Genomic DNA, 16,739 nt, shown 5'->3' with positions numbered 1-16,739 from the left:
AGGAATGGAAGAATATTCCTGTTGTGACTAGTTCAAATACTTCTGTGAAAATAGTGTATCACCACAAAGCACAAAATGTGTAACTGTGCTTTTGCGCATGTGCCACAGTGAACACGGTAAGCACCATACTGTTGTATTTTGACCAAAAATAATGTTGTTAGACGATATGGCAACGCTCTGAACAGAATTTATGACTCCCTGAGGGTGGGAGAAGGGCGCCAGCTGATGTGAGTTCAGGTTCATGTTCAGGGAGGGGAAGGGGGGGTGACGTGTCGTCTCTCCGGGTGCCATCCAGTCATGTGTGTGAGGAAAAGGAAGTACCAGCAGGAGTGGTGAAGGGAAGGAAGTGGTGAAATGAGAGCGGTACATGTTCATTGTCTCCTGGGTGTTTCCCAGGTCGTGTGTGCGGATGAATATGTTTATTGTTCCCTCAGCCTCGGATGATTTCCTGTCACTGGCAGGTGCGTCTATTTTTGTGGATTGGTGGTGTAGATTTCTATACGCAAAATATTTTTATGTGGTGGGAAGAATAGTCGGGTTTTAGTTTACCTAGTGTTGTTTCTTTATGTTGTGGTTTGGATTTTGAGTGGGTGTGTTCTCCTCATATTTTGTGTTCTTTTTGGAGAGGAGGGTTAGGTACTTTCGTTCGTTTATACATTTTTGTTTACTTATTTTAATGTTCAATTAGACTGCATTGATGTTTTGGATAAGCAAATATCATTCTTGGGTTTTTGCATTTCTTGCAGAAGATGGTTTAGTTATTTCAGATTCTCATTGATTTCTTGAGAATTCAAAGAATTTTCTGTATGCAGGATTGAATATTGGTTAACCTGTAATTGAATTAGAAGTTTTATTTATTTTATTGATGTTCAGATGCACTGGGTGATTACTTGAGGATTTAATGATTTTTCTATTATAGCATCGATTGCCGGACATAAACAAGAAATGACAGTGAGAAATACAGAATCAAGTTCAAATCACCCGCAGGAAGAAAGAAACAAAAAACACACACACTCTACAGGAAACACAAAATCATCAAATACACATTTTTCTACTTTTGCTTCAGACAGAATGGCGAAGAGAAGATGCATTTCATAAAAGGAAACTGTTAACCTATTCACACAAACAGTACATCGAAAATAAACCACCAGTCACAACTATGGAAATTGTCAAGCATGTAGAGGAAAACGAACTTTTCAAATCTATTTTCAAACGAAAAACAACAATAATATATCTTTAAAAAATAATGCCACGATCACCAATCGACTGCCGAACTTAAACAAGAAATCACACAGTGAGAAATACAGAGTCAAGTTCAAATCACCTGCAGGAAGAAAGAAACAGAAACATACCACAGAAACACAAAATCAACAAATAGACATTTGCCTATTCCTTCTTCAGACGGGATGGCGAATTGAAGATACGTTTTTCGGAAAAGGAAACCGTTAACCTGTTCACAAAAACAATACATCTAAAATAAAAAATCCGACACAACTACGGAAATTGTCAAGCATGCACAGTAAATAAAATTTTCAAATCTATATATAGCTCATACAGCATTAAAAAATAAAGATATATTGTTGTTTTGAAAGTAGATTTGAAAAAGTTCGTTTACTTCTACATGCTTGACAATTTCCATAGTTGTGACAGGTGGTTTATTTTAGATGTATTGTTTTTGTGAACAGGTCAGCAGTTTCCTTTCCCGATACACGTATCCTGTCTTTGCCATTCCGTCTGAAGGAGTAGAAAATGTTCATTTTAGAAATTATTATTATTAGTATTATTACACGACGCCCTCAGGGAGTACAAAGACTCATCGAGGGAGGGCGCCGACTCCACAACTCTCCGTCTCCACCACTCAATCCAACCACAACGAACCGCTCTACTTTCATATCTACACCAACACCATCTACCGCCGACCACCACCACTAGTATTTTCACAGACAATCATAAATATCCATACCCAAGGCGGGATTCGAAGCTGTAGCCTTTTGGCTGGAGAGCGGATACGCTAACCACTCGGTAAACCAGGCCATTATGGAATTTACAACCGTGTTATAAATAACTATTTTAATTTCCCGACGTTTCGCCTTTCATTTTAAGATCATCATCTGGAGTATACACAAATATACAAGGACAAGCCGAGTTACATTTCACACAGTAAGCTAAAGAGACAATGATTTGAACAACGGTTATTCTACTGGCACGACCTCTAGTGAAAATATAATATAAAAATCATATGTATATATATATATAATATAAAAAAAACAAATAAAATTAATTAATTATTTAGAAACTACATCAAAGCTAAATTTTATTTAAGATAACATAAGAGAAACATTCTTTCATATAGATAGATTTCTTAAGTAACAATTGTTAAATGGCTCTATCAAGAATAGAACTGCTCCATTCAAGATTTAACAAGAGAACAATATCAAGCAAAAGCACACCTGTACTCTTGGAAAAACAGACATAATATGTGAAGATGCAGATATTAACTTTGCTTAAAAAGGAATTAAAATATAAAAGAAGCGGTTGAATCTTAAATGAAAATGAAATCAAAGAAGGAAATAAATATTAAATTGTACTATGTTTAGAGCTATTGTCTAAAATATATGGAATCTTAATTTGTCAAAAAACATCAATGTTAAAATATGCCATGTACAAAGTCAAAGTCGTATATCATCGTGCAAACGAAAGTTCAAAGGTTGCAGTTTGACCACCAGAGATGACGTAACAAGCGATGAGTAGACATTCGTGGAAGGCGCAAGAAATTCACGTTACCCCGAAAAAAAGCGATGCGCGTACAGCAAGGAGGTGACGTCACTCGGTGACAGCAAATGGGAGAGCGTTGTAGACAAGTTTGGAGTGCGGAAAGAGGGCGCTATAATGGGTTTTAAAACGGATTCACATCGTTGAGAGCGGCTTTACTTTTTTGCTTCTTTTTATGTTTTTCTTCTGGTTCCTGTGGTGTTCCCATTCGCGTGTACCCTCCCCGTTGGTCTCCTCCGCGAAGTTCCCGAGCAGATCAGCATGCCTGATACCTGACAAGACATGTGAAGACGGCAAAGTGGCAGGCATGTTTCCCATTGCTGAGCAATGCAAGTCGAAGAAATTATAGCACGGGATGATGGCAGTGTCGAGTAGACCATCAGCGTGGATCTAACTGATGAGAAAGCAGCAAAGGATTCCTTTGAAGGTAAATTGTGTTAGAAGCGGCGACGCGTAAAGTTACTAAGCCCAGAAGAAACAAGTAGCGAATTCGGGACAAGCACGTGCTGGTGTCTCTGGTGTTAATTATATGCTGGTGTCTCTACAGTATTTTAAAATAAATAAATTAAAATAAACGGATAGTTAAATGGATTACAAAACCTTTTGTATGTATTCTAGAAATTCTAATGATAATTTAAAATTACCTACAGCTTTCCAGAATGGCTCTTCTAAATACGAATATTCCAAAATAGTTGAATTTTATATCCACACCACAACACAAACACAAAAACCACAAAGAACGAAATTTCTGTAAATACTGTAACCTAAAATAGTTGAGTACTTCGTCCATTAGATTTCACCCCGTAGATTCTGTTATCGTCATGAGCAATATCCCCCAGAGAATGGTTACTACAAATCATGGTTTTCTTCAAAGGGGTTTTTCATGAAGATGACATGAGTCACATCCGTAAATTGCGGTATTGTTCAAAAGGTATCATTTTCCCAAGTTTGGAGGTTTCTCAAATACTTACATATGACTAAGTGATTAGCATTCACATGATTGTGATGACACATATCCTAAAATTATTCATTCTTCGTTCCAATGGGAAATTATTGCTGTAGTAAATTAATGCTTACATTTAATTTTTTAAAACCAATATTGACTATTAATTTTACCTGCGATTCCTTGTGCTCTTAACCTATTTCTGTAAATGGAATTTATTTTTTTTTCTTTAGCATTAGTAATTTTAAGTAACGGATATATGCAACAAACAGGGTTTTGAACTTGCTGTTCCGTTTTCTTGTAGAAATTTCTTTTGCCAGCACAACAAATAAATAGTTATTTCTTATTATTTCTAATGAATATTAGCTCTGTAATATATACTTTGTTAATTTCTATGTTACCTTTTATTTGACTCTAATAAAAATAAATAAATTAAAAAATATTAACAAACGACTCTGTAAAATAGCAAAATTCTTACAGCATTGTAACTTTTCAGGTGAAATCTTCTCCACTAAAATTCTAGCTATGAATTTAATACCAGATTACTCCTTTTGGTTCCACGAGTTCACAGTTTCATGAAATATTTGAGGGGTTGCATGAACAAATAAGACTTTTAATTCACTGAGTCAAAAAAAAAAGAAAAGTCTCTGGTTACTTTGTGGCATGAAATTTCACAAGGAAAAAAACGTTATGGTCTTACTTAAATTGTATAACATATCAATGACACCAATTGTTCATTTAAATTGACACATTTTATTTGAATGAAATATTATTTACAAATTGTATTTACTGAATCTAACATACAGAAAATAAATAAATTGAAAAATATATCAACAGTTCTTTCCCATGCTTGTGGAATTGCCATCATGTGGTTTTTGACAATGTGACTCTAATCTGAAAGTTAAATTTTCATTTGGTGATCGTTGGGAATTTATTACTGTAGTAAAATTAAGGGTTGCATATTTATTTTTTTGAAACCAATACATATACTTCTGAGAATTATTAAAAGCATCAGCTTTTAATAATTCTCACCAGAATTCTTATCAGAAACATAACAAAAGATTCTGTGCCCAAAAGCATTTAAAAGTACACGTTATGTTTTCACGTTTTGGGCATCCAATTTCATTTTAATCAAGAACAGGCCTCCCTATTAATCTCGTTAATGTTTTTGATTTTTCTCTTCCTTTGGCGAGTAATATTTGATATTTACATGTTGATTCTATCATCCAATTTCTTAGTTTGTCCAGAGATAGTGAACCAATTTCCCACTTCAGCTGATGGTTATATTTTATTAACCAAGAATTCTGTTTTTTAACTCTTTCAGGTAATTCTTTCCAACTACAAGATGATTTTGTCAATGCATATCTTACAATAATTCCATCAGAAATACAAATTTCTTTAGGAAATAAATTTGAACTGTTATTCAAAAGAAATTGGCAATCAATTATCCCAATGATAACTGAAAATTCGTATTTTTCACCCACTGTCGATTTTTCATAATTGTTTTCCTTCATTCTTCTTCTTCTTATATTACTTCATATGGCACCACAAATAAATAGTTTATTATTATTATTATTATTATTATTATTATTATTATTATTATTATTATTATTATTATTATTATTATTATTATTAATCAATTAAATAATAATCAGTACATGGATATCAGTTTTCAACACTTTTTTCCCCATTCCTGGCATTAATTTCACAGTTGTGATTTAAAAAAAAAAATTAAACAGATTTGAATTAAGATATAAAGTTGTGGATTTAAATATCAAGTTCTAATCAGAATAACTGAGTAAAAAATTCACTGTGGAAAAACACAACAAAAGCACACATCTTTGTTTATTTAAGTTTACAAATGCATATTATATTTTGCTGAAATACTATTTACAAGTATATTCACTGAGAAAAATTAACGAGGTTAATAGGGAGGCCTGTTCTTGATTTAAATGAAATTGGATGCCTAAAGAAAACATAACGAGTACTTTTAAATGCTTTTGGAAGCATAATGAAAGATTCTGCGCTTTTAATAATTCTCAGAAGTATATGTATTGGTTTTTCAAAAAAAATAAATATGCAACCCTTAATTTTACTACAGTAATAAATTCCCAACGATCACCAAATGAAAAATTAACTTTCGGATCAGAGTCACATTCTCAAAAACCACATGATGGCAATTCCACAAGCATGCGAAAGAACCTTTGATGTATTTTTTAATTTATTTATTTTCTGTATGTTAGATTCAGTAAATACAATTTGCAATAATATTTCATTCAAATAAAATGTGTCAATTTAAATGAACAATTGGGTGTCATTGATGTGCTATACAAATTTAAGTAAGACCATAACGTTTTTTCCTTGTGAAATTTCATGCCACAAAGTAACCAGAGATTTTTTTTTAACTCAGTGAATTAAAAGTCTTATTTATTCACGAAACCCCTCAAATATTTCATGAAAGTGTCAACTCTTGGAACCAAAAGGAAAAATCGGGTATTAAATTAATTACCAGAATTTTAGTGCAGAAGATTTCACCTGAAAAGTTGCAATGCTGTAAGAATTTGGCTATTTTACAGAGCCATTTGTTATAATATTACAGTCAAATAAAAGGTGACATAGAAATTAACAAAATATATATTACAGAGCTAATATTCATTTGAAATATTCAACTCTTGGAAGCAAAGGGAATAATCGGGTATTAAATTAATAGCCAGAATTTTAGTGAAGATTCCACCTGAAAAGTTACAATACTGTAAGAATGTGGCTATTTTACACAGCCATTTGTTAATAATATTACAGTAAAATAAAAGGTAACATAGAAATTAACAAAATATATATTACAGAGCTAATATTCATTTGAAATAATAAGAAATAACTATTTATTTGTTGTGCTGGCAAAAGAAATTTTAAAAGAAAACGCAACAGCGAGTTCAAAACCTTGTTTGTTGCATATATCCGTTACTTAAAATTACTAATGCTAAAGAAAAAAATAAATAAAATTAATAAATTTCAGTTACAGAAATAGGTTAAGAGCACAAGGAATCGCAGGTAAAATTAATAGCCAATATTGGTTTTAAAAAATTAAATGTAAGCATTAATTTACTACAGCAATAAATTCCCATGGGAATGAAGAATGAATAAATTTAGGATATGTGTCATCACAATCATGTGAATGCTAATCATGTAGTCATATATAAGTATTTGAGAAACATCCAAACTTGGGAAAATGATACCTTTTGAACAATACTGCAATTTACGGATGTGACTCATGTCATCTTCATGAAAAACCCCTTTGAAGAAAACCGTGATTTGTAGTAACCGTTCTCTGGGGGATATTGCTCATGACAATAACATAGCATCTACAGGGTGAAATCTAATGGACGAAGTACTCAACTATTTTAGGTTACAGTATTTATCAGAAATTCCATTCTTTGTGGTTTTTGTGTTTGTGTTGTGGTGTGGATATAAAATTCAACTATTTTGGATTTTTTTTTTTTTGGAATATTCGTATTTAGAAGAGCCATTTTGGAAAGCTGTAAGTAATTTTAAATTATCATTAGAATTTCTAGAATACATACAAAAGGTTTTGTAATCCATTTAACTATCCGTGTATTTTAATTTATTTATTTTAAAATACCGTAGAGACACCAGCATATAATTAAATTATTCAGAAAAGCATAGTATCAAGATGTTCCCATTCTGGAAAGAAATGTAGGTTAATTTTTGTTTTAACTTAAACATAACAATTAATAATTGTAATTTCAATAATCAATGCTCGTAAGTTTCGGTAAGTGTAATTCTAATACTGAATAGTTTTATGCATTCGTGATATCTGTAAATTCCTATTTCTGCATATTGCATTTTAAATAATATCTCTGAAATAAATATGTAAACTTCAAAGAACAAACATGATGTGTTATGTATGTTTAAGTAAGATCATTTTCAAAATCGCCGTGAATTTACACACGATTTGTTTATTTATTTATTTATTGAACTTTAAGGTCTTAATTTTAGACAAATCAAAATATTCGGATGAATTATGAATAAAATATGAATTTGAATTAGAATATGAATATAGAAGAAAATACAGATGAGCTATGGAAAAAAAAGTGTGTATGTTTGAGGGACACTTTCAATTTGTTCATCAATGATATAGGAAAGGATTTGAGAGGAGGTGTTCACTTGTTTGCTGATGATGCAAAGTTGGGTAGAGCAATTATGAGTGCACAGGATGTCAAAATTTTACAGGATGATTTGGATAGTTTGGAGGACTGGGCTAGGAAAAATGGATGTCAATTTAATGTGCCAAAGTGTAAGGTTATGCACTTTGGGGTGAAAAGAATAGCAGCAGTATATCGCATTGGTGGAACCATACTCCAGGAGATTGATGAGGCCAGGGATTTGGGAGTGTTGGTGGATAGGGAATTGAAGTTTAGGGGACACATTGCAAAAGTGACTAAAACAGCTCACCAAATCACTTGGCTTCTGAAAAATACTTTAACATGCAGAGACAAACAAGTTGTTGTTCCTCTGTATCGAGTCTTGATAAGACCCCATCTGGACTACTGTGCCCAGTTATGGGTACCAAGGTTTCTTTGTAATGGGGAGGAAGTGGAGAGGATCCAGAGATGAGTGACCAAGATGATAGCAGGTCTGTGGAATGAACCTTATGAGAATAGGTTGAAGATTTGTGGGTTGCAGAAATTGGTCGATAGGCGAAGGAGGGGTGATATGATTGAGACATTTAAATTACTGAAGGGTTTCTATAAGATTGATCCAGAAGATATTTTTGAAAATATGACTGGTGGTGGGAGGACTAGGGGCCATGAATGGAAGCTGGGCAAGAGCATGGTTGACAAGGGTGTTAGAGCTAGGTTTTTACTTGGAGAGTAGTGAATGAGTGGAATAAGCTTCCAGCGTCTGTTGTGGGTGCTACGACCGTGAATGAGTTCAAGGCAAGGTATGATAGATACTGTGTGAATGTCGAATAGTTGTTCTTGACATGATGTTAGGGCCTCCCTCCATGAGTCTGTCGACTCCTTGGAGTTTCCCGGAACAACAACAACAACAACAATAATAATAATAATAATAATAATAATTAAATTATTCAAAAAAGCTCGAAACACTGCCGCCATCACAATTTTCTCTAAGAATTCTCACCTTTTAACAGGAAAGAAAGAAATACCCCAAAATGTATTGGAAAATTAGTACACCCATCTATAGAAGAAAACAAAACTGTATGTTTGAGTGACATTAGTATATATATAATTAAATTATTCAGAAAACCCTAAACACTCCGCCATCACGACTCTACTCTACTCTAAGAATTCCCACCCTTTAACAGGAAAGAAATACCCCATAATGTATTGGAAATTAGTATACCCATCTATAGACAACCAAACAAAACATGACGACAATGACGGATGTGTGTCACCCTGGGAAAATTCAAAGATATCTTATTGTCGTGACGTTCTATTTTCATGTTGTGTTCTAATCTGCCATTTTGTTTCAAGTCACTCTTATTAATAAAACAACTAATTGCAAATTGATCACCGATCCAAAAGTAGGGAAATTTATAATTATACTGCGCCACCCTATTTTTAGATTAGTCTATATAAAACAGTAGGATCAATTCTTAATTAAGTTAGCAGTCTTCTCATTTAGGCCGAATTATTTACTATTCTACTTGGGGCACCCGCAAGATTCGAATTTTTTATGAACGGTGCAATAAAAGGAAATTCAGGCAAACACAATATTTAGATTAATAAAATAAAACATTTAATATATGATATATAACAAATACAAGAATTCTACTTTTAAATGAAACAATACAAATGACTTAATACATCTTGCTAAGTCACTCATTCCAATTCAATGTTCTAAACTTTAACATACAATTCACAGCTTCAAAATTACAATCTTTCTTAACTCAATTTAATAAAACAAAACTTCTCATTTGATCAGTCTGCACATATCTGTCAGTTGTACTTAATGTTTAAATTCACAACAGGCACTAATCAAGGTAGACAATATTCCAAGCAATCTTATTTCGGACCTTGAACTTCGAAGATACGTTATAGTTAATGTTAGAATAAACAAACATGTATGAATAAACAAAAAAGAACTACTTAACTGCTACAAAGATTGACTAATTCTGAAACTAAATGAAAAAATGCCGAAAAAATTCCTACAGTCGGTAACTATAATCATACCTATACGGTCTTTCTTCTGAAGACCTAATGCAACGCTAATGAGGCTACTAAGGCATCCCTCCAATTCAAGTAACCAATAAATATTAAATAAGAATTTTAAAATTCATTTCTCGTCACTACATGAGTATCGAAATTCATGCAGTTTTTAGATCAATTGAAAGCATTGTGCAATTATTTTTATAGCAATAAAAGTGGTGTTATTGCTGTTATTAAAATGCCTGGTGGAGTGTGATGGAGAAAACATGATTGCATTTCTGGTTGAAATATACGGGCAAGTTTTTCATGACTAACTGACCTATAAAGCACAATTCGCCGCTGATGACGGCTGTATTATTGTTATCATTATTATTATTTCGACTCGCAAGCAAGAAGCCATTAGTCTATGGGGTTGCTGAATAAATGCAACAATGTGGTCGAGGCAGGTTTTATATTGTTTTAGAGGAAAACCGAGACAATAAGAGGGAAAGTAAGACAAGTAGAAATTCAGTGTTGGAGAATAAAAAGCGGCATTTGAGCCTATATTGGTTGTTAAGGTTTTTGGACTGTGATTCAACGAATCTCTGAATCCTTAAACTTTTTTTAGACTTCTGGAACTCCCTCCATACCATGCAATAAATATAGTTGAGCTGTTACCATAGAAAAGGGAAGGTTTCTGTTTTATTTATTTATTTTGTTTTATTACTACTATTTGACTCTGATCTATAATCTTAGTCTTAAGTTATCAAAGACAACATATTTATTTTCTTTCTTGTCTATGTAAATTCAGATTAATATGTTTTTTTTTTCTTTCAGAAATCTGGTAAAGACTGCTATAATCAAAAAGAGCTATTTCATTTACGAGCGAAAAAGCCAATTACACTAACTTCTAGGTTACACAAAGCTATTTATAAATATAGTGAAAACCAGCACCAGAAACATCCATATCGCCAAACAATTAAAAGTTTTATTGGCAAAAAAAACGATATTACTTCAATTCCGTATAGTGCTTTCGACTGCTATAATCAATCTGTGGAAATGGCAGAAGTCAGTGATCAACTGTCGTGGAATGGATGTGATAGTTTAAAAAATAGTTTGGACACTGATTCGGATGCTGATAATATAGTTATCGAAACAAGAAAAAATGATTTGCGAACTTTTGAAAGCGATATTTGTAAAACTAACCAAATGAAGCAAGCAAGTATATCAAATCTATTCTGCAACTCAATGATGTCAGCAGTTATAGTATGTCAGGAAAATAATCACGGTAATATGAAACTATCCAAGAGAAAAATTATTAATCCGCCTTCCTCATTTGTTTCATGCGATGAACCAGTAGCTAAACCTCTGAATATCCCAGTTTATTACTTTGAAAATAGTGTAACTCTAAATGCCAGCAAACAAAACACAAATGAAAAAAACTCCCATCATCTAGTATCAGAAACAGAACTAACATCAAGGATTGATAACCTTCACTTATGGAAGGGAAAACACAGCCACCCAATCATCACCTGCGAAGATGTCGATGAATGTGACCGTACTGAGGTGAACAAAAATATTCAAGAAGAGCAGTCCACAGTAGACGATAATCAACAGTGTTTGAGTGTACCAATAGTCGATATCAGACAAGAAAAACGAAGACCGCCTCTCCCAGAAAATTTTGGACTAACATGGATTAAATGTTGATGATGATAATCATGATGACGAAAAGAAAAGGCGGTAATATGAATAACAAGCATGTCATTCAAGTAGAAATATGCTAGTTCAATAAAAGAAGTTAAATATGTCCTAGTACAAGCTTTAAACTATTTCATGCAAGTGAGGGGGTGTTTTTATTTTATTTCAACCGTGTATGTATATTTATACCAATAAATATGTAATGATTGTCTATACTGTATAATTAAATAAAACATTCTTATTTACGTTAACAGAACAGATGAAGCTGATTGTGTAATTTTTTACATATTTTGTGTGCCTAGTCTATAAGTAGCTTCGAATTCCACCAAACTACAAAACATTTGCTTTAAAAACAGTCGGTTTCATCCCTTAAAATAGTGCTTCCTAAACTTCTGGATATTAGGGCCCCTTTGGAAAAATTAAAACATTTCACGGCACACCCCTAGAAAAAATTCGTAATATAGACATATATTATTATAATATTTATTGTATTTATATTCACTACAAAATATACACAGCGAATATTGCAAAAATCAAATGCAAATATTACATTTTTAGCATCTTACATACACATTTGACATGGCACATTATCTCATATTTTTATATAGATAGATATATTGTTATTTTACATTTGCAGTACAAGCACATGAAACGTAAAACGATTAGTAATAAAGAAAGAATTAAAAACATAAAAGAAGTTTAATAACAATTTAATGTGATGGGTGTGTTTCAGTACTACTACACCAACATCAAATGAAATATTTGAAACTGCAATTCTTAGATTTCTGCTTTGAAATGAAACTTATATGAATAAGCATATATTTACTAATATTCATTAAGCGCCGAAATATGCAGGAAGCAAAATTTGTGAACCCGCACCAATGTGTGATTTTTTCCATTAATATATAAAAAACAACAAAAAGGAAATAATGATTAATAAAAATTAAATACGTTTCTTTTAAGATAAAAAAACTACTTAGTCTTAAAAGATTTTAAATTTGTTTTGATTATTTCACGCCCCCCCCTCAACAAAACCTACGGCTCCCAAGGGGGCCGTGGCCCACAGTTTGGGAAGCACTGCCTTAAAACAAATAAATAACCAGAGCAGAATTAATAGAATTATATTAGCCTCATACTCTCAATGGCTTTGCCCATGATTCCAGAAAACAGTTCTAAGAATACAAGTGAATCCAAATTAACAAAAGAAAAAAATGTTTTGTTGGATTTCTAAGTAGAAAACCACACACTAAATTTTAAATAAAATGTATATTAACTTCTCTAACTGCAAACCATACAGTTAACCTCGGTTATAATATTTCTTCGTTTGTTCAATCAAATCCCCCACCCCCAACTTCGTAACATTTTAAAAATAAATTGACAATTCATGACCATCAAGGTATACTTGCATAGTTTTAAAATCGTATGGCACTTAATACTAAAAAGGCAATCAATATTATCTCTTTTTTATTTATTTATTGATACAACCGCGCGGACCTGCTACTGCTCTGAGCAGAAAATTTTTACACGACCTGACGACTAAGCTACACTTTTTTTTTTTTTTTGTAAAGGCGTGTTCGTAAGGGGTTTTGCGTATCTCACACAACTTCAGATTTCTGCCACTAGATGAGTAGTAAAGCAATCGCTTTCCCATTTTAGAAAATAGGAAAGCCGCCTATTTCATTACTAACGAGGTCCACCAACCAGCCAATATCACATGACCTCACTGGAACAATCCAACGGCAATTGATAAACCAATTAGAACACGTAGATCGTCAAGAAAGGAAAACAAAAACAACCGTGTTAGAGACTTAAAAGCAGTAATGTTTTTAAAAGAATTTTTCAGTGTGCGCAGGAGCATCTCAATCACTACGCAGCCGGGAACCCCGTGCAGCTAAGAGGAAACCCTGAGTAATGTAATACGTTTCTCGTTTTTTTTTTTTTTTTAATATTATTATTACAGTATTCTTATTATTATTACATGCACTTGATATATAAATTTCAAGAATGTGGAGATAAAGAAGTATCGAGATGATCCGAGGCAATAATTAAAACGGTGCTCTGCAGAACAGTATTACTACATAGTGATGTCATTCATTTCAAAGAAATTGTTCATAAATATAAAGTCGTTTCTGGCTTTAGCTCATTAACAGGTTGTATTAAACTTAAAAATGTAAACTTATAATAAATAATAATAAAAAATCAGTCAGCCTATAACCAAAACTTCGATAACGATAATTTTTAAAGAAATTCTAAAAATTTCTTTCATTAAATTTCGTCAAGCAGAGTGGATTATTACCCGTATCATTTCGAAAGGTTTCGATAAAGTTTACCACCAAAAATTGAGTGAGAGATGGCCAGATGAATTTCAGTATTATCCCAGATACCCAATTTTAATAAATCCGTCAAGCCAGATAAATGGTATAACATGCATACTCAATAACGGTTCAACCCAAACCAATCTCATAAATATGGTGTATTTTGTGAAACACATCAGTGATCATTTAGGCTCGGTGCAACGTCAATTTTTGAGGCGATAGAGGTGCACTTTGTGATTTTTTTTGTGTGTGTGTGTATCATGATTTTGAGTGGAGGAAAGCGTTTGAAGTAAACTCATCCGATGAAAGTGACAAATTGATTACTATAAGGTATTCTTTTTGTGTGTTTCACCTTTACTGACAAGCACAATGGAGGATCTTTCATATGAAAACCTTGACTTTGAGCAAACGCGAAAAATAGGCCTACTGCTTGAGAGTAAATGGCCAGGCAGTGCTATTCGCCTCTGATATGGATAGTCCTATTGATGTCCATTTCAATCAACTACAATCCACCCCTTAATATCTCCCCCAAATCCAGCAAAGTTTCAGTTAATTAGTACAGGGGAAAAAAGAAGGAAAGTCAATGACACCACTGAACTTGTTGCATCCATGGACGCACCTGGCAATACAGGTACAGAGTGTATTCCACCAATCGTTCACCGAGCTAAGGAGTTGTGGTCTGAAGTAACTTGTGCTACGAAAAGGAAGCAATTCAATTTCGTAAATGCTAAAAATACTGATAACGGTGTCCGTATTCAGCCGGAATCGGTGACGGATTACCGTGATCTTACAAAACTCTTAGACGATATGATGACAGCATACCATACATTTGCGCTTAAGAGTGATAATTTGAAAGTGGTTCTGAGAGGAATTGTGAAATCTGTGTCTCCCGACGAAATAATGACTGATTAGATGGATCTTATAAAGGTCTCACGGATGAGCAGAGCTGATAAACGTCTTATGCGGTTAGTTAATGCTGAAATTACGAATTAGTAATTTCAGCTAGTAAAAATTTTTACTAATTTCAGCTTGAGATTAGTAAAGACAAACACGAAATTTATGACATCAAAACGGTATGCGATCTGGTGGTTAAAACTGAATCTTTAAGGAGGAAAGCATCATCAGACCAGTATAACCGTTGCCAGAAATATGGACACACGCAAACTCGCTGCAAAGCGAAGTTCCGCTGTGTTAAGTGTGGCGAGAAGCATCCGACAGACTCCTGTAAAAAGCTTTGTACACCAGCAAAGTGTACAAAAATAGTGGAGTCCCGCATCCAGCAAACAATAAAGGCTGAACACAACATCCAATTAATTAGAAGATAACAAAAAATGGCCAGGGATTCCACACCGCAATCGGTGCAAACAAAATAATACCAACAGCACTACAATCTGAAACTCCTACACCAGCTCCAACAACTAAAACAGTGTCTAAATCTTATGCTGATGCAGTAACCTTGAAAACATCTTCTTTTGGTTTTTCATTTAATTCAAAAAGCCTGTCATAGTAATAGCCGCCTTGCTGAAATGCTAATAGAACCTAATAAAACAAACCATACAGAGGATTCCACAAACATATTTATGAAAAACACACAGATAAATCTTTCTACATTCACCTCAAAGGTCATTCCTCAAAGATGGGTTTCAATGATTGACAAAATGTCAGTTTTAAAACGGATAGCAAAGTCCTGTAGTTCACGAATCTTGTTGACAATGCCATTTGCATTCCAGTATGCAATCATTAACAACAAGATTCATGAACTACAGGATTTTGCTGTCCGTTTTAAAACTGACATTTTGTTAATCAATGAAACCCATCTTTGAGGAATGATAGAACAGATGGCAGAGGTGAAGGTACGGCCATTTTTAGTGAGGAATATACGATTCAACGAAATTGAAATTCCCGCATTGTAGAGATTAATTACTGGACTGGAAATACATACTGCTTCCAACACAGGCAAACATTAGATCTTTTCTGTATATAATACCAAATAAACAGATTCTGGTTTCAGATCTGTCTCAACTACTAGACACCAACGATGCAGTGCTACTGGCTAACGATTTTAATTCCAAACACACTGTCAAGAATACTAGTTATAAATAATGACAAAACATTAAACGAATTTTCTATCAATGGGAACATCGTAACTACAGGTCCAGTTGAATATATGGATCCACTGCTGTTAGTCCATCCATTACCAATTGGGCAAAGCTTCCTACAGCAATTCTAGATTTTATTATTCATGTACCTGTTATATCTTTGAAAGATGAAATTGAAACTGCTTTAATGCACTTGGAAAATTAAATACTATCTGGTTTGTCATCTCTGAAATAACTCGTGGAAAATCCAATCAGCTACCAGAGAAAATTTTGAATCTTATCCATGCCAAAATTAAAATCCACCATCGCTACTATAAAATTCTTGCTTCTCAGGAACTCCTTATGGCTAATAATTTTATCCCATACGCTCTCAAAGATTTCCGTGACCAACAATAGGAAAACTAGCTTCTATCCCTGAAGCCAGATCACCAATCTTTATGGAAGCTCTTGAAAACTAGTTTGACTGCTTTACTTCAGAGTTGCAGAAAAAATGTCGAAACATTTGTTTATAATGCAGTCACTGGGTGCAGAAAGCAAACTATTTATATAAAGCAAATGAAGATGTGTCCATATATGCAAACTCTAACCCAGTTATCTTGAATTCAACCTTCTGACCAGTCCTTCTGAATTATGCAATGTAGCTATTGTAAAACCTTTATATCTTCATATTTTGAATATTATCTACTCCAGCTGCCTTTCCACATTTGTTTTTGAGAGTACCGATATGTTCGCATGATAAATTTAG

At 33.4% G+C, this 16,739-nt stretch overlaps 1 protein-coding gene across 2 annotated transcripts in view; it reads left to right on the top strand.

Moving 5' to 3' along the window:
* LOC150102530 (uncharacterized) overlaps positions 1 to 11,812 on the top strand; it is a 35,221-nt gene extending 23,409 nt beyond the window's left edge. For both annotated transcript variants that reach the window (XM_090399491.1, XM_090399490.1), the window contains exon 2: positions 10,720 to 11,812. In XM_090399491.1, coding sequence (XP_090255617.1) covers positions 10,720 to 11,589 — 870 coding nt within the window. In that variant the 3' untranslated portion in view covers positions 11,590 to 11,812. The remainder of the gene's footprint in view (positions 1 to 10,719) is intronic.
* The last annotated feature ends 4,927 nt before the right edge of the window (positions 11,813 to 16,739 follow it).

This window comes from Typopeltis vanoorti, chromosome 10 (assembly GCF_054136105.1).
Source record: "Typopeltis vanoorti isolate ZY-2024b chromosome 10, IOZ_Tvanoo_1.0, whole genome shotgun sequence".
Taxonomy (NCBI): domain Eukaryota; kingdom Metazoa; phylum Arthropoda; class Arachnida; order Uropygi; family Thelyphonidae; genus Typopeltis; species Typopeltis vanoorti.
This window is presented reverse-complemented; position numbering and strand designations above follow the sequence as displayed.